The sequence below is a fragment of the Talpa occidentalis genome, unplaced genomic scaffold, assembly GCF_014898055.3.
Source record: "Talpa occidentalis isolate TD23 unplaced genomic scaffold, MPIMG_talOcc4v2.1 talOcc4.3, whole genome shotgun sequence".
Taxonomy (NCBI): domain Eukaryota; kingdom Metazoa; phylum Chordata; class Mammalia; order Eulipotyphla; family Talpidae; genus Talpa; species Talpa occidentalis.
Window position 1 is genome coordinate 107,848,546 of NW_023603184.1, and position 22,714 is coordinate 107,871,259.

At 37.6% G+C, this 22,714-nt stretch overlaps 1 protein-coding gene across 1 annotated transcript in view; it reads right to left on the reverse strand.

Moving 5' to 3' along the window:
• The window catches only part of TTN (titin), a 282,533-nt gene that overhangs the window by 210,571 nt on the left and 49,248 nt on the right, over window positions 1-22,714 (reverse strand). The window contains exons 33-44 of the mRNA XM_054699459.1: window positions 21,785-22,045; window positions 20,988-21,251; window positions 20,634-20,894; window positions 20,251-20,511; window positions 19,593-19,853; window positions 18,952-19,093; window positions 18,699-18,864; window positions 17,112-17,343; window positions 15,323-15,607; window positions 14,959-15,084; window positions 10,419-10,607; window positions 5,075-5,131 (exon numbers count right to left, since the gene is read on the reverse strand). Of these exons, the coding sequence (XP_054555434.1) occupies window positions 5,075-5,131; window positions 10,419-10,607; window positions 14,959-15,084; window positions 15,323-15,607; window positions 17,112-17,343; window positions 18,699-18,864; window positions 18,952-19,093; window positions 19,593-19,853; window positions 20,251-20,511; window positions 20,634-20,894; window positions 20,988-21,251; window positions 21,785-22,045 (2,505 nt within the window). The remainder of the gene's footprint in view (window positions 1-5,074; window positions 5,132-10,418; window positions 10,608-14,958; window positions 15,085-15,322; window positions 15,608-17,111; window positions 17,344-18,698; window positions 18,865-18,951; window positions 19,094-19,592; window positions 19,854-20,250; window positions 20,512-20,633; window positions 20,895-20,987; window positions 21,252-21,784; window positions 22,046-22,714) is intronic.

Consider the following 22,714-nt stretch of genomic DNA (forward strand, 5'->3'; position numbering starts at 1 on the left):
TCTTTCTCCATTTCACAAATGTCTAAAAGCTTACCCTCACTTGCTGTTTTTTTCAAATGTGAAATGAAACTCTGATTTCCATTTTCTAGAGATCTTTTTTTCTCAGAAACATCAGTTTTTCCTACTTCAGTGGGTGAGGTTTGAAGTAGGGCACATGATTCACCATAAGTTTCTTTAGAAAAGGATTTAAGAAAAATATCACTGTTTGAAATTTCTATATTTTGTTCCTGCATATGTTCAACTTCTTTTTCCAAATAAGAGGTGTTTTCATCAATATAATTTTTTCCCATCATAGCTCGTTTAGGAAATTCCTGATTGGAAGAAATTTCTGTATTGGCAAGTATGTTATTTTGCACACTGTCAGGGATATTCAGTAAATCAGATTGAACTGTTTCAGGGCTAGGAATTTCTTCTTTATTCTGTGTTTCCTGCTGTTGTCTGGTTTCTTGCCCTTGGTAATCTTTATATGGATCCCCTATATGAGAATACATTTGTTTGAGATCAAATACAACATTCTCGGCATCAGTTATTTCAGAAACTAGATGCTGGGTTTTAAAATAAGTTCCTTCTCCTCCATCACTATCTAATTCTTGAAATTTTGTATCTGCATTTTCTACTTGAGAATGATACTGCTTAAGGTCAAATGTGATAGGTGTTTCATGGTCAGCCTTTTCAATAGCTATAGATTTATCTTTAAGACTCATTTCTTTCTGCTGTTTTCTCTCTTGTATTTCAGATTCCTCGTGGGTTTGAGAAGAAAGCAGCTTTAAATCCATAGTTACAATGTCAGATGAATATTGCTCATTGCTTGAGGGTATTTTCTCTGCCTTATGCATATTTGTATCAAGGTTACTTGGTATTGATTCTCTTTGATTTAATGGAAAGTCATCAAGCTTCCATGGGGAAGTATTAGTAGATGGTCCCCTAGTAGGTCTTTTTTCTAGAACTCCTTTTTTTACATGTTGTAACTTTTCAAATGCAATGACTCTATGCCTCACCTTTTTACCTGGGTAATAGCTCTCTTCATCAAGTGGTTCTTCATATACAATGATAGATGAATCTTTTGTATGATAACTATCGGAAGTTTGCTCAGCGTCGATATTCCATAAATAGTCACTTTGGGCACATTCTGGCACGTTTTCCCTTTTTGGTCCACCACATTTACCAAAATCGTTTTTGTCATATTCTCTAATTCTAACTTCACTGAAATCATCAGCAAATGGATAAACGGTACCCTTTGCTTGGTGCAGCTTTGATTTTTTATTTACATGTCCCTCTTTCCCTCCATCATGATGTTGTATGAGTTCTTCCCTGATAGGTCTGTTGATTTTTATGGACCTAGAAGCAATCTGCATAAACCTGGGTATTTTTTCTCTAGAAGATATGCAACGAGCCTGCTCTATCTGACCTATCTGCTCTATTTTCTCAAGGCTTTGAAAATACTCCCTTACAAAATACTCTTTTATATTAGATTGGGGAACAAAAGGGCCAGCTGAATAATCATAAAAATGTGTCCTTATAGATTCTCCCTGAATTTGATGATCTTTGTGATATTTTTCATAAGTTCCACCAATACCTTCTAATTCACTGTATTCTGTGTAAGTGACAGGTTCTACTGTTAGATCGGAAACACTCTCAACTGTTCCTAAATTGTTTTCAGCAACACATTTATATTTTCCAGAATCTTGAGAATTAACATCAAAAATATATAGCCTGTGGCTACCATGAACTTCTTCAAATTGAAATTTCTGGTTTTGCTTTAAAGGGACTCCATTTTGAAACCATGTAACAACTGGCTGAGGCTCACCAGATAGTAAACATTCAAGGATTACAGAATCCCCTTCTCTACACCTGGCATGTGTTGGCATTTCTTGTAATACTTTTGGTGGTTCATTAGTTATATCAGATGAAAATATAAATTTGTGTTTTGGGGACTGAGTACCCTCAGCTTGAGATGTTATTTTAGGTTTCATTTCCTCTGGGGGAAACATTTCCCTTAACTCTTTATCCTGTTCTGGGGTAGGAGTAGCTGCGGTTATCTGAATTTCTACAGGAAAGGAAAACGTTTCTGGGTTTTCAGAGGGAAGAACTGGTGGGTTGGTCTTTAACACATGGAAATTTGTTTGATCCTCTTGTCTCAAAGATGGATGAGGGACTTTCCTTTGGTCAAACACCAGTACCAATTCCTCATCCTCATCAATGTAGTCATGCAGTACTGGAACCTCATGTACTTCAAAGTCATGCCTTTGTTTTGCTTTTACTTTAAGAATGCCAGTTGTTTTTACTGTTCCATACTGGTTGAACAGCACACAGGTAATATAGCCTTCATTTTGAGGAAGAACACAAGAAAAAGTTAATGTTGAGTAGTTTTCAGAAGTATGAGTGATAAAGCCTTGACTACGTGGAATTGGCATATCATTGTTATACCACGTCACTATGGGTTGAGGATATCCTTGAAAATGACACACAAATTTACAACTATCACCTTCATAAACTTCTTGAGATTCGATTTCTTGAAGAAATAAAGGTGGGCAACGCTGAGGATGTTTCTGGAAAGCATTTTCAAAAAATCTTATGGATTTTTCTTCTTGTTCAGTTTTGAGTTCATCAATGTTTGTGGAAGTAGAGTACTGTAATTCTCCCACATCTTCATTTCCCATTCTCTCACCAACTAATTCTTCATTGTCTTTAATATTTATTTGTGTATCAAAAGATTCACTGGCATATGGTGTGCTAATTTGAGACACCCTGTCAGGAGTCTCATATATTTCCTTGTTCTTCATTGCACTAGTGATATATTCAGACGACTCTTCGATTTCAGTTTCGGTCATGATTTCCTCAAGTAGTGCTTTTGCTTGTGTATTCTCATTTACTAGTCTCCTATCAGATAAGTGGTCTTTTGGTAGACTATCTTTTTGAAACACCTCCTGGCTCATTCTTATTTCAGACTGGAGAATTTCTTCATCAACAATAGTCTGAAAGCTTGTGGAAGGTTCTTCAGATTCTACATTTTGGTGCATTTGATTAGGAAGGGCATATGGATAACAGAGAACATCCGCAGTTAAAGGATCTACTTTATCCCTATTTTCAGCTAGATCATACATAGAGCTGACTTTTATTTCCTCTCTAGTGAACAGAGTATCTTTATCACTAGCTTCACTCCTCACAGTTCTTGAGCTTATTTCAGATGACATCTCTAAAAGAGATAATTTCTTTTTCTCCATTAACATTTTTCTAGCCTCCCTTAAACGTTTCAACTTCATTTTGGTCTCCTCATCCAGGACACTTTCACCTACGTTAAGCCATCCTGCTATGTCAGATTTACTTTCTAAATATTCTTCATCATACACAAAATCTGTTTTCTTGTCAGGACTTACTTTCTTAAAGTGTATAGTTCGCATCATTCCCTTCTGGTCCACATCTTGTTTTTTATTAAAAGGAGAACCAGTAAACCTCAGGTCAACCTTTATTCTATCTTCTCTTCTGTCAACTGAAGTCTCCATATTTTCATGTGTCTGTTCTGCCCTTTTCAGAAATTCTAAATATTTTTTATCTTGCCCTTTTTGGATAACAAACAATGATGCTGCTGATTCAGTAGACCCTTCACTATTAATTGCTAGTAATCTATAACTTCCAGAATCTCTGTCTTGGACTCTTTGAATCTCTAAGCTGGAAGTATGATGATGCAAATCACTTTCAGTTTTTATAACACGCCGAAGACCTGTTGGGATTGGTCGATTGTTATGAAACCAGGTAATTTCTGGAGTTGGACAAGCAATTAATTTACATGTGAAAACAACAGGTTCACCCTCTATAACATATTTAAACATAAGTTTTTGTGTAAAAGAAGGCTTGAAATATTCAGGCCAGGAGCATGTAGATGATATTCTACTTGCATATCTTTTAGCAGCCATAGAGCTGTGGTCTATGTCTTCAGAATCTGAAAAGGCATCACGTGTGTCTCTTTCTGAATCTTCAGATTCCCCTTCGGAGAATAATTCTGAAAAAAATTAAATTATAAAGCATTTTACTATTTTCCAAAGTACTTAAAAAGTTGAAAATAAATGAATTTGCAAAATAGGAAATAAAATAAATGCATGCTACAGATTCTCACAAATCCGTAAAAAAATTCACTCACCATATTTGTTCGAATAAACGCAACACCATGCTCTGTTTAAAAGATTCGACACGAAAATCGTTCGTTGTCTGGTCTTTTCTTCAGACTGTTGAAATTTCTTCTTGAACAAGCAAAAATGCATTTCAAAATAACATGTTTCTGTGCATATTTGTTTTGAGAGCAGGAGAACTCTGTTCTTTTGATGGCTAAGAGGAAAATCTTACCTGACTTGCAGAGAGTAGAATAAACGCCCTTTCTGATCCTTTTGATTGTAGATTAAATTATTGTATTTTTGAGAGTTAACGATTAAAATATACACAAGAGCTATAACCATAAATAATTAGCTAAAATAAAATGAGAAGGCGTTTATTCGAACTAATACAGCCATAAATTCACAATGTTATGCAAAGAAAAGCAGGCAATAGGATCACATGAGGCAGCTATCTGCAAGCCAGTGTAAGACATGTCAATGTTAAAATGATATATGTGCATGAAGTGGAAACCAGAATGGGAATGTAACATTTTCACACACCCTAAATAAAGTAGCATTTCAATCATCATTCATTTGGGACCTTGCATTCTATGACAGCTAGGTTATTGTTCCATTGTTCAGTTTAACTCACTGTGATTTTTAAAACAAAATTCTACTTCATGATTTCATGCATTAAAATGACACCTTTTTCTAATATGCACTTTTGATAATGGCTACAAACATAAAGTTGAATATAGCTGACAAATTTTAAATACAAGATTTTAAATTACCAAAAAATAAATTACTACAAAATGCATGTAACCATCAGCATACTAAACCAGGCATGCAGCATAGTAATACATACTCTAAGAGATATATTTGTACGTATATATCATTTGTATGAATAATACTAAAAGAAAGAAGGCAACTCAAGGATTCTATTAATCCTTCAGAAGTCTAAAATCTCACACTCAATATAACAATACCTTTCATCTCCATCTCAATCTGTTGTTCAATCCTCTCATGCAAAATTGATTCTGGAGCTAAAATGGAAAAAAAAAAAACATGTAATGGGGTTTTAATGATTAATTGCACATACCTATTTTCCTTCAATTCATGACTCATACCATTAACAATTACAGTATCAGCTATTCCCTCCAATGCATCAAAAAAATTCATGCCAAACAAATCAATGAGCTGATAAAAGTACATGAAAATGTTGACAGGACGATTTAAAAACATTTTTACTTTAGGTTCCCTATGAAATTTCCACTTTTAGTTCCACAATTCCCCATGCCTTTACATGCATTCAGAAAAGCAGTCCGCAAACTAAAGGAACATTTTTAAAGTGTCCTATTGACTAAAAACATGATAAGAGATGAAATCACATTTAGAAGGAACATGCATTTTCTAACTTGCCACTTTTAGTTGAGGGCTACTCAGTTTTGCCTGTAGAATTATGCATTTTCTGCTAGTAAATACTCTTTTGGTTTGAACACCTTTTAAACATCAAACTACACAAAGTCCGATTACATATAAAGGAGCAAAACAAGGAGTCCTCAGCTCAAAATGTTTTTATTACATAGGGAAAAGCCACAGCCTCTAGACACAGTTGTCTTTGGGGCAATCTAGGGAGAGGTGGTGATCTAGTACCACTGCCATTCTTGTGTCCATGTGGTTTCATGTCAGGACGTTAGACTTCCTGGCTTTGCATTTCCTTATGGTCTTTAGCATGAAGTTAATGAAAAACTTGGTTTTCTTTGATGATGCTCTTTTTACTTCATGGATTGTTTTAATTTGTGACTCTTTGAATGTTTTAAGATTTTTTTACTGTCTAACCCAAGGGTAATTTTTGTAACAGTTCTGTTTTGTGATTCTTTTGCTAGGTAAGAATAAAGTTAGGAAAAGGTATAAATTAGCTGTGTTTGTAAGCATACAATACATGCTGAATTTAGAGAAGATGGAATGGCATTAGGATGAGAAGGAAAGCAGAATTTTAGTCCCAAAACTAACATAGCTGTGCTTGTGATTACTGTACACAAAAGATCTCTAATCAAACGGACTTACTGGTTTTACATTCCTACTTGATCTTTGTGAATAAGAATGTAGACTATTAGGCTAAGATAGTCTTTCAGTTATTTTACTAAAATAAGAGGCCCAAATTATTAGGCCAAAAGAAAAGAGAAAAGCACAAAAGTCAGCCTTAAGTTAGGTAATTATGTAACTGTGTTTGAGCCTTTACTCTTCAAACACTTACAAATGCCTTATCTTTTAACTAAAGTACAAGTAAGGATTTTTTGGACTTTGCAAGAAACGCTCATGTTTCAAGTACATTTGAATAATATAATCGACCGGAAATGAGTGAGTTGGGAATCCTGGGAAACAGATGTCAGCTCAAATATACTCTGGGAACATGTCTTTCAAATACTGGACTCCAGCACTATGTTTTTAAGGAAACAAGCTGGAAGACATACATTTCTCCCTCTTTCACAACAAAACCAACTCCCAACTATATTGCTGCAGAAAGAGTTACAGTAGTCACCTACAAGGCTTGTAGACAGTGCCTCCAGATTAAAATAGTCACTCCGTGTGATTATTGTGCCAGTGAGAAGCTGCAATGAAATTGATGGTCAGCTCTCAAAACAGTAGAATTTGCCATCTAAAACTTGCATAACTACATCTCACTTCTTGCAATATTCCTTTTGGAAGCTATGGGCATATAACTAGAAACAGCTATAGAACAAAAGATCAGATTAAGAAAGAAAATAGCCTCCTTTTGGTAAATGAGTATTATAGATACATTAAGTGAATTAATGAGCTGTTTCAAACATCAGGGTGGAGATGGCTGTGCACATAGCCCTGTGTTGCCCCTATCCATCTCTAACACCTCACGAATAGCATGGACAGATAAGGGAAGGACTTGATGCCACAGTTCTCTATAGACCCTTGGAGATGCCCAAACTTCTCCCTTCCAAGGCACTTAGTGAAATACCTCTGCCTGTGGACATACACTGTAAACTTCTAGCTCCTGAAAAATAATCTTCTCATTTATGACTAAAAGTCTTTGGATAAGAGGAAGATGTTATCCTTTTCCCAGACAAATTTTTCCATGTCTTTTTAGATACAGTGGAGAATCAAGCATAATAACAAGAAAAATGATGATCTTGCCATGAGATAATCTACAACTTCCTGGTGAGGCTGTAAAAGCAACAGCATTTATTGAGAAATACCTAGAGACTATTAATTTTGGTCCAGACAGAGTCATTTTATTCTCAGTACCCACGTTCTATTTTCTTATCTGAAAACAAAGGGTACATGAGAATTTCTAAGTGTCCTAATATTAAAGAAAATACATTTAGAATATTGACAGGCAAAATAACAGTAATAAATACCTGATACACTAGAACATTTTAACCTTCTTTGGTATACTTCCTAGGTGGCACATTGGGTAAATGCTAGAAAAAGCAGCACATATGAAGTAAACCTTAACCTCCTGAACCTAGATTTGAAAGCTAAATAAGCTTCCTGAATCTAAACTAGAAAATTAATTGTTCATAGCAAGTTTGGCCAATGACTTGGCTTGACTTTTGTAAGTCACATGTAGAATACTATCTATAGGGTGCTAATTTAAAGATATTCTAATTAGTATATTCACTGACTTAACTTGTATGGCAGAAAAGCTCTATAAAGTAATGAGGTTGAAAAGAAGCAAGTCATAGCTAAAAATCAACTAAGCACCTTCTATGCTTAGCACTGCTGATGTTGCCTCTCCACATTCATTGTGAACAGTGCAGCTGTATTATCCTTGGTTTAGCAGCTGGACATTACGTATGATAAGAAACTGAATAATTCCACTGTGACTGCGTCACTCTCTCAGACCTCTTTATCTTTACACCTTCATGAGTACAGGCTATAGCAAGAGAAGATTCATCTTCTAAAACCCGAGGAATGCGGCATTGTCACCACACCTTACAGAGTTCTTGAAGATGCCAGACAATCTTTAGTGTCTCACCCATTTGCCTCTTCAGCCTGTTTCTCAGATAAAGCAGAACTTCCTGCAATTTGTGAAAGGGATACAGCAGGATACCATTCTACTTGAATGGGTGTGACTTTAGGGGTGGAACATTGAGACACACATTCCAAAACTTGCACTTTGTATTCATGATGATCCTTGAAATGACTTAATTTTACTTTGGGATATTTTGCTTTCCTGCTTTGTGTAAGAGGAATCTGCCACTGCCTGGCACTTGGTGGGCTCTCTTACATCTTTCCCAGAACTTTGCCTAGCTATGGCTGACACTGTATAATCAAGTGACAAGAACAAGAAAAGAATATTAAGATCTAAGCTTTGTCACTTGGCTAGGTTAGTAACAGAGAACAGCATGGAAGATGAAGATGAAAGACATCATTGCCACTTTGAAGCAGCATGCCAGATGCAGAATGCTCTAGGAGGTCGGGATCACACAAAAGAAAATTCATTCCCAGGATCCAGTGATGAATGGATGATGAAGGCTGGGACAGATGCCACACAGTATCTGACTCCTTCCTTCTCTTGTCATTACAGCCATCCAGAGTGACACAGCCCTCCCCCATCCTCTCCCTACTTGGGATGCCATTTGTCCTTCCTCCACCATACATTTAATAAACAATATACAGCAAATAGATCATTTAAGGATGAAATATGTCATTTAGAAAAATAATTTCAAAACATTGGCACCTAACAAAACAATGACTAATTCTCAACATACAGAACACATACTTTCATGAAATTTAATGTACTTAGGTTAACCTCTAGCTAAGGACTTAGGAAGACTTGTTGGATGTTATTTTATTAGTAAGTTTTGAACTGGCCACCATATGCAATAGACAGCAGAGACTCTCATTAGTCACAGTGGGAGGAGGAGGTATGCAGCAAATCAAAGTCCTCAAAGCAGGATGGACTTTACCTTGTGGAGTCACTGCGAGCGTAGCTGCACAAATGGCTTCCCCAGCACTATTGACTGCTTTGCAAGAGTACTGCCCAGCATGCTCAGAATATGCATCAACTATAAGCATTAAAGCCATGCCTGTGGATTCCTCAAAATGGAAAACTACATCTTTAGTTGGTAGGATTGGCTGCTGGTTACGAAACCACTGGATTTCTGGCTTTGGAATGCCAGAAATCCTTGCATGAAATCTGACTGTCTCCCCGCTGTGCACCCTGAGGCTCGATAGAGGCTGGATGAAGATGGGCTTTTGGCCAAGGGACTCCTTCTTAAATGAAACTGATGAAGAGACATGCCATTGGGAGTTTGATGTAACATCTTCAAGTTTGCTAAATCCTGAAAAGAAGCATGCCAACCTTTAATGTCTTTGCCCTGCATTGAAACCAGAAGTCATTTGGAATTGTCTGCAGATTTGTCACAATTTCAGTGGTGACTAGAATCCAGTCCTGTTCTAATGCCCTGATATTATATGTCACTATTGATTCAAAGTCACACACATTTATTTCCATTTTGACAACAAACAAGATAAATATCTAAGGAACTTTCTCATTCATAAAGGTAGTAATGACTGAGTAGCCAATTCAGTTTAGTTACCCCTGTTTCCTTTCCCCTGTTCTAAAATCACCTTTTCTCTTTAGTAAATCACTGTGAATTGATTATTTAGAAGACATCTGGTTATAGTAAGTGTTTAAAATTAAGGAAAAACAATCAAATGGTGCCCTAATCCTTATGTATTTATATATACTTAATACTGATTTGATTCAATTAGCTCAAGAAAATGTTTGCTTATGTAAAAATATTGGTATCTCATTTTGAAACAGTGTTTATGACTGCAACTTAAGGGCCTCAAGTAATGGACATGTTAAGCCATGTTAGGACAGGTGGCATTTTTTGAATGACGGAGTGAATTTATCTCTGCTGCACATATCTAAAATCATCTACTGTAGCATCTGTGATATATTGATTGTGCCAACACAATGGGGGGATTTAAGATTTAATTTTTTTTAAAAAAATTTTTTTTTAAAAAATTGATTTTTATCCTAGTCACATGAGAAAACAAATCTACCTCTCCATTCTGATACATGCTGATCAGGAAGCATGGAATTGGTGATGAGAGCAATACATTATAATACCGTATGGAGACAAAGCAAGGCAAAATAAAAATGATGGTTTGTGATTTACAATGAGAAAGGGTAAATCAAAAGTGAGAACATCACACCTAACATGGAAAGAATTAGTTGCATTAAAAGAGAATGGTGGGACCAATGAAGGTTTACATGATTGTTACTGATATTGTGAGATTAGATCTATACGTAAGTGTGATATTAGAGATGTTTTACTCTACCTTCCAGTCTCAAGTTGGCTGTGCTTGACACTTGACCTACAGCATTGCTAGCGACAAAAGTATAAATTCCTTCATCTTCTGGATAAGCCTCAGCAATTTCCAGTTGGTAAGTGTCTTCAAATTGAGTCATTCTAAAGAACCGAGATGGCTTGATTTGCTTATCTTTGCTGTACCAAGACACTTTCAGATCTGTACGACAAAAGAAAAAGGAATTTTAAGTCACAAAAGCAAGTGGATTTTTTTTATTTACCTGCAAACACAATATTGATTATTCTGGTGACTACGTTTCTTATTTATTTTAATAACATTATACTTTTCTTTTGGGCTTGGTATACCTGCTCTTACATGATTTACTATGACCTCAGATATGTTATTTAGTCTCTCTGGACCAGTCTTCTTATTTGTAAAGTGAGAATGCATGCTAATTCATGGGCTACTTGTTGCATAAAATTGCCATGTGAATTAAATGGCATGCACATAATGTGAAAAGGCTCTGCAAACCATTGGCACATCAGCCATTAAAGAATGTATAACATCACAGAAGGGATCAGCAGTGCCTTCAATAACATGCCAAAAGACAGGGGCTTGTGATACGAGAGGTAACAGCATCACATGGAATCAATCATCTTATCACTAGTTTGTTTAATGAACAGTGGAAGCAGAAGGATAAAGAATTTGGCACAGCTCCTTAAAAGTTCTCTGCTAATTCCTACTGACTTCTCTTTTTTTGGTGAACTAGATGAGGTACTGGGACAGGCCTGAGCTGCCAACAGTAAATGAAGTGAGATTTCTCTTGGTAATGGGCTTGGTGCTTCAGGCTGGGCTGCTACCATCTATGTTGATCAGTATCTTGGTTTCTGTGAGGTCACCCTCTCCCCCTGCTCTTTATTCCCACCACTCTATGGTATCTGCTCCCTAAATCATATTCTTTCTACCTCGTGAATTTTTTTATCATATACCTCCTTCTTTCACCTGACTCCCCTACTTGAGGTCCTTGTCAACACCCTCCAAGTCGTTGTGGTAGCTTTGCCCCCGGTCCATTACTTCAAGTCTCACCTCCTACATCAGCCTATTTCTCCTTTAACTATGCAGTATGGTTTCTAAATAGCAAAACTGATGGTGTTTCAAAAACCCTTCAGTGGTTTCTCGGTGTGAACAAGAAAATCTAAAACCCTAAGCACAGAAGTCTAACACTTTAGTGTTAAACCCATGCCTTGTTTCTAGCCTTCTTTCCCATTCACGACATCACTTTCCAAGCACTCAAAACCCCTGTCACTTCCAGCTCATGAAGTGTTCTTGAAAGCTTTGATAACTTTGTGACTGTTGCTCTCTGCCTGGAAAGCCATTGTGCTTAATGACCCTGTTGTTTCTTTAGTGCTCAGTCCATGCATCTTTCTCTGACTGTCTACTGACAAGAGCTCAGAATAGTGGGCTATTACAGCATTTTCAGCCTTGGGATCTGGCCAGGAACATGTGTCCCCTCACCTACACGTTGAGCTCTGTGCTGGCAAGAGCCAGGTCTTGGCATCCCCAGCACCACTGCAATGTCTCAATGGCAAGGAAACAATAATTGTTGGTAGAAGAAAATGGAGTAGATGCTTAAATGAATGATGGATGTTCATTGTTGCTGGACAAATTATTTATCATTTAATTTAGGTAACTATCACATTCTAGGCTTCCAAATACCAGTTATTTGTAGAATAAACACTAGCTTTATTACACATTTTAAAATTCTATTTTTCCACATTGTTCTTCTACCAGTAGGTGGCACCAGAGTTCTTCAAGAGAAAACATTTCACTGTTAGGAAAGCCCCACCAGGTAGGTCAGGACCTTCCTTGTTCCACATTTCAGCAAGTACGGCATTCTCAAAAACAGGTACCTGGGGCTTCTGAAGACTCACTCCCCCCACCCCAATTTTTATAAGTCAAAGCCACATTTACTTTCTTTTTCTTTTTTTAAGACTAAATTGAAGTAACACTGACTTAACAGCTCACATAAGTTTAGGTTTATAACGCTGTGTTTTGACATCTGATATGTTATATTATGATCTCTCTATCAAAAGTCAAATTTCCAGCCACCACCATACAATTGATTTCCTTTATCTGATTTGTCTGCATTACTTTCTTAAGGCAATATCTGGTCAGAAGAAGTTGTGTAAATATTTTCTGTCCAAGGAAAATGAAATTATGATTTGCTAAATTTTAGAAAGGATATTTTATTTAATGAATTTGATATCTGTTGAGCAAAATATATTTATATGAAGCCACTAAAACATCAATATGTATATAAATATTATCTCACAGAGAATGGTCTCATATATTTATAAAGTCCATTCAAATATTTAAACACTTCAGTCATAAAAAGGTTTTTCTTTTTTTTTTCCTACCTCAACTGTAGTCTACAGAGAACTTCAAGTATATTTTTGCAAAACTTTAAGGGCAAAACTATAATATGATTTATGAACTAAAAATATATACAAATATGGTTAAAACAGTTTATTTAGATGCTCCATCTATAGGCATATGTATTTGGAAAATTTCCAGTAAAAATTCAGTGATATTGAATCATTGTGTTGTGTATCTGAAACCAATATGATGTTATATGCCAATTATACCTAATAAGAAATTCAGTGAATGGATAGATTACTTAGTTTGGATTTAGTGAACATGATATTAAAAACCATTTTTTTTAATTGTGTTAATAGGATATTATCAAAACAGACCTTATTTAATGATACTTAATATTTCTCTAACACTGTTCTTTGAAGTCTGGGGTATTTGTCCAAGTGTGTTACTCCATACCAGACTTTTGTGTTTATATAATTTCTCTCTATGGCTGTAATAAAATTAATGTATCAAGTACCAGTCCCTTGCCTGCATGCCTGCAGGTGCCTTACATACAGTATATTCCTCTAATTATGTTCATAAAATCAAATAGATTCATTCGGTTTCTTGATTAGTATCTCCAGCCCAGAGGAGGAAATCTTAAGGTCATAGGAGTTCAACTGACTTGTTTACTAACTTATTTAAGAAAATGGCTTTTGGCAGTGTAGAGATTGGGTCATAAGCTAATGGGAGAAGCATAATAAACCAAACAATAAAACTTATTAGGAGTGCTAGGAAGCACCCAAGCCTTGTTAATTCCCTTTGGTGGTATTATACAAAAGCCAAGAAAATGAGGGAATAATTTTCATTTGGGATAAAGTTGGTTTGTCTTGTCCTTATGATCATATGTGGTCAGTTTACAATCATATTTGGCTTGAAATGACTCTAAACATTTTGTCTCATTCTACTAAGGATCCTGGGAGTGGGGAGGAGCTGGTGATGCTTGGGAAACAAGGCACAATTAAAAATCATCAGAGCTGGGGCCTCCCTGGTGGTGCAAGGGGCTAAGATGCAGCCTATGAAGCAATCCGCAGCCACTGAAGCACGAGTTCGATCCCTGGCCAGGGAGCAACCCACATGGCACAGTAGACCTCTCCTGACTCACCCGCTGCTCCCCAAAGTGGTGTGTTTCAGTCAATCTGCCTGTTCTGTTCCCCACTCTGTCTCTGGTGAATCTTCTCACCCTCCACATCTCTGACCTGTACCCCAGTTCTTGTACACATAAATAAATAAATCTTTAAAAAAAATCATGAGAGCTGATGGAGGGATTAGTACACAAGGAACCCTTGGAACATACTGACTTGGATTATCTAACCTAATCCTGATAATAGTCTTAAGTGATAGGAGGTACTAGTCACTAAACAACCATTCATATGTCTAGTCAACAATTACTTCAGTGGTGTCTATTCTGCATCAGAAGCCATGCAGAACAGGATCCACTCTTGCTCTCATGGAGCTCACCTTCTCTTAGCTACTGAAGTCAGCAGGTTTTAGGTTCTAAAACAGTTTTTCTGCTTTCAAGAAATATATGTACTAAGACTGCAATATTATCCTCACTTTATTCATGAGGAAAAAAGAACAGGAGAAATCATATTTGCCTCAGGTCATACAGTGGAGCCAAGGTTCATATCCAACTCCTCGAACCATAAAACTCCAACTTTTGACCACTAGAGGGTACAGCCTTACAAAGAAATAAACCTTTTCACATGTGCATTGCCTATAAATAAAAGATTGAACAATGTCTTACATGTAAAGGCTCTTTTTTGGAAATACATGTAGTTGCTAATTTAATTAATCAAATAATACTTGTAGTTCTGTCATTGTGTTTTCTCAAGAGATAACAAACACGCAACTATAATCACAAAAGAACATGATATCTTTTGACATTGAAAAGCACTGATCTAATTCTTATTTTAAAATTGTGGTTAAAAAAACTCCTCACATGATGTAACAAACATTTTTAGGTGTGCAGTCCAGTAGTGGAAAACTCTGATCTAATTCTAAATACAAAAATTCAAGTAAGATTTCTGCAACATTGCCATTAAACATCAAATTATGCACGTGAGATGTTTGTGATGGAGAAAAAGGTGAGAAGACTTTCCGCCACATCACTCCCTGTAAATTTTAGCAATAATACCTTTTCATATAAACCTACCTGTTCCAGAAACTGTGCATTGAAAACGGGCTGGCCGTCCTTCAGAAGTTACAGTGTCCTGAAGTGGGGTGATGATGGCAGGAGGATAAACTGGCATTTCTTGATCAGGAGACACAACTTCTGGAACTAAAGAAAAGGATCACAAGATTTTTCATGATTAGGTCACCATGCAGACCTCACTCACAGAAGAAGCATGCTGTTTTATTTTTATTTAGCAGTGAAGAGGAACTTTGGAAGTTTGGTACTTCTTTCTAGGTAATCTACTTGCATCAGCTCCAAATTATAACTTTAAAAGCAGTAGGAGAGCACAAAAGTTGCTTTTTAAGGGTTTACTTTAAGCCAAGAAGCAGCAAGGGGTTTCTACCTTCTACAGACAATGAGGCTGACGTTGTAGCAACTCCATAGTCATTCTTGGCTTCAATGGTGTAGACGGCTGCATCCTCTGGGAAGGCTTCAATGAGCAGAAGTGTGTACTCTTGCCCATCATGAAGAAACTTGCACTTGAAGCCAGTGGAAAGCAGCTGTTCCTCCTTGTACCAGGAAATTTTGGGCTGCGGTCTGCCAGATATCACAGCACAGAAGCGGGCTGGCTTGCCAGATTGCACGGTAACAGGCTGGAGCTCCTGTAAAACTTGGGGTGGTTCTGGAGCTGGGGGCAAATGAAAACAAATAGTGAAAAAGTGGAAAAACAAACAAGCCAACAACAAACCAAAAAACAAGGGAGTCTCAGACACTACATTCATTTGTCCTCATGTGGTGATGTACCCAGAAATAAAATTTTGGAAATGTGATCTCTTTATTTGCCTCATAATATTAGAACATTCTTTGGGTTAACAAGGAAGGAAAAATTTGGAATTATGTCCTTAAATAGACAGAATAGCTTTAGAAAGACATTTTTGATACTTGGGGGGGCTGCTGAAAAGGATGAATTCTTTAACACAACATGATCACTTCTGTTTCTGGTTGGGGGGTCCCAATGTCAGTGCAACAATGGAGAATGCCCTAAAAAATTCTAGAACAACTTCTGTATGATAACTATTTTTAAAAGTCATTTGGGAAAATCATGTGATGAGGTGGTTCTTCCCATTCAGGCTTGTTTGTCTGCAAGTATTCATGTATATGTCATCTCCATTTCTTTATGCACAGGTGCCAGGAAAGTGAGCGTGAAAGAATGAATGACTGCTATTGCAGACCTCGTTAAATGCAATAAGGCGGATTTAAAAGCTAACTTTCTTCTTACACTGTTAAAGCATATTCTTGTTAGTGGTGTAACAAGTGCAGGGAACTGGGTAGTTCATGGAACAGAGAAATGGGGAAAATGAATCCTGTGAGGCTAGTTTCTGATAATGTCATATAAAGAACTTTACCTCTCTGTGCCTTGGTTTCTCTATCACTAATATAGAAATAATAAACTGTATACCTTGATCATTTGGTCTTCTAGGAGGAAGGAGTATGGCTTATTATTATAAATCTTGAGTTTACTCCTAGTGTCCCTTCATCTACCTCAGAGATTTGTTCAGACATATATGCCCCAAGATGCTGATAGAGACAGCGGTTCCTTTTTCTCTATGTACTAGGTTAGTCTCAACTCTAGGCAGAACTCAAATTCAACTCTAAGCTTTCTGGTGAAGAAAGAGAGGATTCAAAGGCATCTTCTGTGGGGACTTGGGAGCATGCAGAATCCACCACCAAAGTGATAGCCCCTGGTCCTAGAGTTTGGGGCACAGAGAACCTAGTTCCACATCACCTCTGGCTCTCAAGGTCTCTGTGGCTTCTCAGGAATCACCTGCTAGAGGCTGAAGCACTCCATCATGTGGTAGTGATATTAGTACTGAGGCAGTTGTGGCCAAGAACAGTGAGCTAAAACAGTGAATACTGTACCCAAAAAGCCATTTGGAGTCTATAGCAATTGATACACCTGTATATGCAGTAGTACTGGCAAACTAAATAAAGATTTAGCCAGTACATTAGGTACTTTATGAAATGACATTTTAACAGTCCCTTTTCCATAGGTATAGTGTGAAAACAGATGTAGCCTCAACCATATTAACTCTGCATTCTTTAGAAATTACCCGAACTACCAAAACTTTAATAACTTAAAGGGGATGCTAACTGCAAGTTGATGCACAAAAGATATTAAAACCTCAACCTACCATTGACATAGAGAGTCACAGAACTCCTGTTCTTTCCTGCCACGAAGGTGTATTCACCAGCGTCATTCAGCCTGGTCTCAGAGATAAACAAACGGTGGATTCTTCTTTCCACCACATATTGGTGTCGTTCTTGGATTTGGAAATTGATTTCAATGCCATCTTTATACCAATGGGCATCAACATCATCTTCATTGACCTCAAACTCAACAACAGCACGTTGTTTCTCAATAACCTTTTGATAAAACAACATAAAAGGAAATTAAAGCCTTGGTTTGCTTTCTGGTAAAATTGTTTCCAAAACTGCTTGTTTGAAAAGCATGCACGACCTATACATGATGATATAAGTTGACTGGCTACAGCAAATTCTATTTTTTCTTGCTTACTCTTAAGCAAAATGGCAACCCAACCTCTTTTGTAGCAATTCGTGCTATACCTGCTTCATCCTCAGAGACAATTATTTCACCCTTGAATGTGTGCTTCTTAATAACAGAAATAATGACACTTTGCATCTTTGGGCTTTTCTTATTTACAAAGCTCTTTTAAGTTACTATTCAATTTGATTTTAGGTGATATGAACAGTAACTTTGTGTGCTAGGTAAGAACTATTATCCTTATTTTATTTTATTTTTTGAGATTTATTTATACAAGACTGGGGTACAGGCCAGATGTGTGGGAGGGTAAGAGGATTCACTAGAGACAGAGTGGGGAACAGAACAGGCAGACTGACTGAAATACATTGCCGAGGGGAGCAGCGGGTGAGACAGGAGAGGTCTGTCATTCCATGAGGGATACTTGCCAGCCGACTGGGATCAAACCCGCACTGCAGAGGCTATGGACAGCTTCACAGTGCGGTGTGCAACCGCCTGTGCCACCAGGGAGGCCCTATTATCCTTATTTTAAAAGCAAGGACATCAAGGCTCAGAATTGGAAAATAGAGGCTGGAAGGCATATTCAGGTTTTGTGAGTTCTCACTGGCCTACGGCCTGTATACATGAATGAGCAGTATAATGAAACTGAACACAAATGATATTTCTCTTAACACTTTCATCCATAATACCACCTAGGAAGATTAGTGCCCATGAGGACAAGTTCTGCCCGTGCAGTAGAGGGCAAAGGTGTTTGCTTAGCATCCTTGTTCAGAATTCAGCTTGGCTCCTACTGATCTCCTCATGGACTTCATAGGCAATGTCCCCCAGCCTGAATCTCTACCTATCTGCCTCTCCACAGATAGAGGATTTCTGAGAAAATGCTACCTTGTGCCAAATTCCTTTAACTCTAGTTGAACACCACACTTTAAATTTTAGTTCTTTTCTGGTTGGTGCTGCTTGGCAAGTAGCCATTTATTAGACAGTGAAGTTTCTACAGCTGCTTTATGTAAAGTATTTAGACAGCTGCTAAGGACACATTTATTCCCTGAGTAGAAACTGTGACTAAATTGTGTCAGTAAAAGAGTTGAAGCCAGTAGGGATCAGTTTACTTCATTCTTTAGAAGACTGTGGTTAGAAAATTTACAAGTCATAAATTTAAAAAGCTATGGAATATGTGCGAGTGATGATTTCACCAAAACTTCAGTATGTAGACAATTACCTGAACCTCCTTTTTAATGCTTCGGATGCGAACATCTCTGCCCTCTACAAAGAGGTTAGCAGTGGACATGTTGCCTCCCGCTACCACTGTGTATTGCCCAGCGTCGGACATGCGGGTGGACGGGATCAGAAGGCGGTGGACGTATTTCTCCATCTGTACCTTTATTCTGTGGATGAGATGAAATTAATTTTAATGCATAATGACTTAAAGGAAACTGGGAATTACTGGAATGTGGCAAGAAAAAATGTCTGACCTGTCCACAATTTGCAGCTCCTGGCCATCCTTCATCCACTGCACAATGATGTCAGGCTCAGAAACCTCACATTCAAACATGGCTCGCTTCTTTTCCAGAACTTTAATGTCCTTAATGTGCTTCCTAAATTCTATATGACGAGCTAAAAAAAAAAAACATGTAAAATTTAATCTTTTCAACAACTTAAGATATCATTCAGATGCTATACAAATCATCCATTTAAAGTATACAATCCTGTGACTTTGAGTATACCCAGAGTGCTACAACCATCACTTAATATTAGAACATTTGCACAATCCCTAAAACAAACCATGTTTCTTAGCCATCCCCTCAAGCCCCTCCCTTTAATGCCTCTCAGATTTAAGCACCAGTCTATGTCGCTATAGATTTGTGTATTCCTATTAAAGGAATCATACAGTTATGTGGTCCTATGTGGCAGGCTTCTTTCACTCAGCATTAAGTTTTCAATGTTCATTCAAGTTGTAGCATGTAGCATGCTACATGCCCAATATTAGCATGCCTAATATTCCATTGTATGCATATTCCACATTTATTTGCCCATAACTAATTGACACAGTGAATAATTTCACCCAGTGTCTCTGACATTCATCTTTATGGATATGGAATTTCTGGGACCCTACCTTCCACGTAGAGGGTAGCTGTCGATGTTGATTTTCCAGCCACAAAGGTGTACTCAGCAGCATCCCCAAAGTGAACATTCCTGATGTTCAGTGAGTGTGTGAGTTTTTTGGTTCTCGTCTGACATCTGTCAGTTGATTTGATTTCCACACCGTTCTTTAACCATTTGTAAGAGATGCCTTCATAGTTCACTGTCACCTCAAAGGTAATGGTGTCCTTTTCTTCAGCATTGATGTCCTTCAGCATGGATGTAATCATGATTGCTGTTGGGGGAAGGACAGACATCCCAGAAGACTTTATGTCAATATGCTGTATGCTGAAATGTGCAGCCTGAAAACTTGGAATGTTTTAGCACATCTGTTAACTGTGATTATAGCTTAGAGATATGAGCGATGACACCTTGGAGGTTACCCTCTATCGGACAATGCCAGGGGATAGATGGGCAGAAAGGGTATGGGATAGACATGGAGACACATTTATGGGTCACCTTTCAATAAGGCTCTAATTAGAAAATTTTATCCAGGTTGAGATTCTAGTGCCTAGCTCAATGTGAAAACATGGTGGATGTTTCAATCGAGTGTTCTGAGTGGATCAAATAGAAAGGAAAAGTGTAGGACAGGGAGTAGCAATGGATGTTTTATGTTTTATTTCTGTACTTACGGGTCACTTTCAAAGTAGCGCTGACTTGGTCATTGCCACAGACAAATGTGTATTCTGCCGCGTCCTCCGTGCTTGTGTTCATGATCATCAGCTGGTGCAGTTTTCCCTGCACGACTATTTTGAACTTTTCACTCATCTCGATCTCCACACCATTCTTCAGCCACATGGCTGGGACATTGAAGTGGGACACCTCACACTCAAAGGAGGCTGTTTTGGTCTCAGGTACTTCAATACTTTTCATGGTTTTTGTGATATGCAATGCTGGGGGAAATCAGAGAACACCCGAGTTAGTCTATTTTATTGGAAAAAATAGATGAAGCAGACAAACAAATAAATCCTTGGGGGTCATCTAGGGTAATGCAGATGGGCTGCCTGCTACTCACTTTCCACAAAGAGCTTAGCTTTGCATTCCAACTGTCCCACCATCGCAGTGTACTCCCCAGCATCCGAGGGTGAGATATGCTGCAGCATTAGCTTGTGGACCTTCCTTTCTGAGACCAGTCTGTGTTTGTCACTGGGCTTAATCTCCACGTTCTTGTGGAACCATTTTACTGGAACTGTGTCATGGGAAACACTAACTTCAAAGGCCACCGTGGAATTTTCCAAAGCGGTCACATCCTTTGGCTTTTTAATGATCTTGACGGCTAAAGGAAAGTTCAAGCATTTCAGTAACATGGTTAACTTCAAGGTAAGCTGAGTTGGCAACTTGTACATAAAGCATTTCTAAGTTAACTTACTCTCCACATGCAGTCTAGCACTGGCTCCTAGCTTCCCAAGCTTGAAGCCATATACAGATTCATCCACGACAGCACAGTTCTTAACTGTCAAAGAGTAAACTGTTCCTTTGACTGAGATCTCATACTTGTCACTGGGTTGCAGTAAGACCCCATTTTTGATCCACTGGACACCTTTTACATCTGGGTGTGTAAGCTCAACAGTGAAAACAGCATCCTGTGTCTCTGTTACTGTGAGGTTCTTCAGCGTCTTCTTAATTTTGACAGCTGTAGACAAATTTATGATTGGTTTAGAAAATAATTATGGTAATATCAGGTCAAAGAAGCCCTAGGTAAGTCCCTCGTCATCATGCCAAAAGAATGGTTATCATATATTTTGCAGTTAGGCAGGTGGCACCTCTGTTTTAAATGCCTTGAGATTATTTAGGAAAACCTGGGACTCCTTTGAAATGTGTGGTGCAGCAACTTTTCTGTACTTGAATGGGACGAAGTTTGCTTGGCTCTATACTAGCAGCTTCATGGAGTAAGTGAAGAAGAGTCAAAGAGCAATGGAGATGGAAACATCTAATTTAGCTGTGCCACAGAACTGCAGTCTAAGAAAAGGCTTCTTTGCAGAAACACATCTTATAAACAATTTCTCACCTTATGGCAAACTTTCTTTCCATTTCAAAAGAAAGTTTAGTGAGTTTATGAGATTATAAAAGTTTCATGACATCCAAAATGGTTATACTACTTGACTTATAAAAATAACTGTCAAGAAAATATTTTGAAATGGAAAAATCTGTTGTTATATCACTGACCTTCAACTTTGAGTTTGGCAGATGTTTTGGAGGAGGCCACCTTGTAAGTGTATTCTCCAATGTCATCTAGTTTGGAGGCAGTGATGATAAGTCTCCTTTTGTGGCCATCAGGCTCACTTCTGATGTTGTTACTCAGCTTTAGGGGTTTGCCATCCTTCAGCCATTCCCCTTCGGAATCTGGGTTGGCAACTTCACATTCAAAGACAGCTTCCTGGGATTCAGCGACAGTCTGATCTGTGAGTGGTTTGGAGATGGCTCCCCCTTTGAAATGAGAGGTGTGCAAGAGTGAGTCCTTTAAAAGAGTTTAAATAATACATCTTTGCCAACTAAATATAAAGTATAAAACCATGATTTTGACCATCACAAACTGTCTAGTAAAAACCATTACTATTCACATTGAGACGATATCACAGAAACCCCAAATTCTAAGTATGCATGATTGATAACCAGGGAAAATACTGAAATCAGGAAGGCTGGTTGCAAAGGAGAAACTTGTGTCAAGTGAACCATAATGCTATGCAGACACACTGATGGCTTCTCACTCAATTCCTTCTTCTTCTAAAGCATTTTACTTGTCTTATAAGAATTATTTCCTAGAAATATATCTGATTCTCATTGATAAAAAGATAATGATTTTTTTCTTGACCACTGGTTTCGCCTTCTGATTCTTTTAAAGCTAGGGATTTCTATTGACTAGAATGAATTTGCTAAACAAAATGTTCAAGTCATTAGTGTTTAGAGATTCTATATATACTAAAAATCACTTTATTTGGACAAATGTCATCTTTTCCATGGAGTTTTTCCCTCGTTGCCTCTAGTACCATCATCTCCTGGCAGAAACAATGACTTCCTCAGCAAGTTAGTTATTGATATGTCTGTCTCTTTCTAAACTATGAACTCTTCAAGAAAAAATATCATGCCTCATTCATT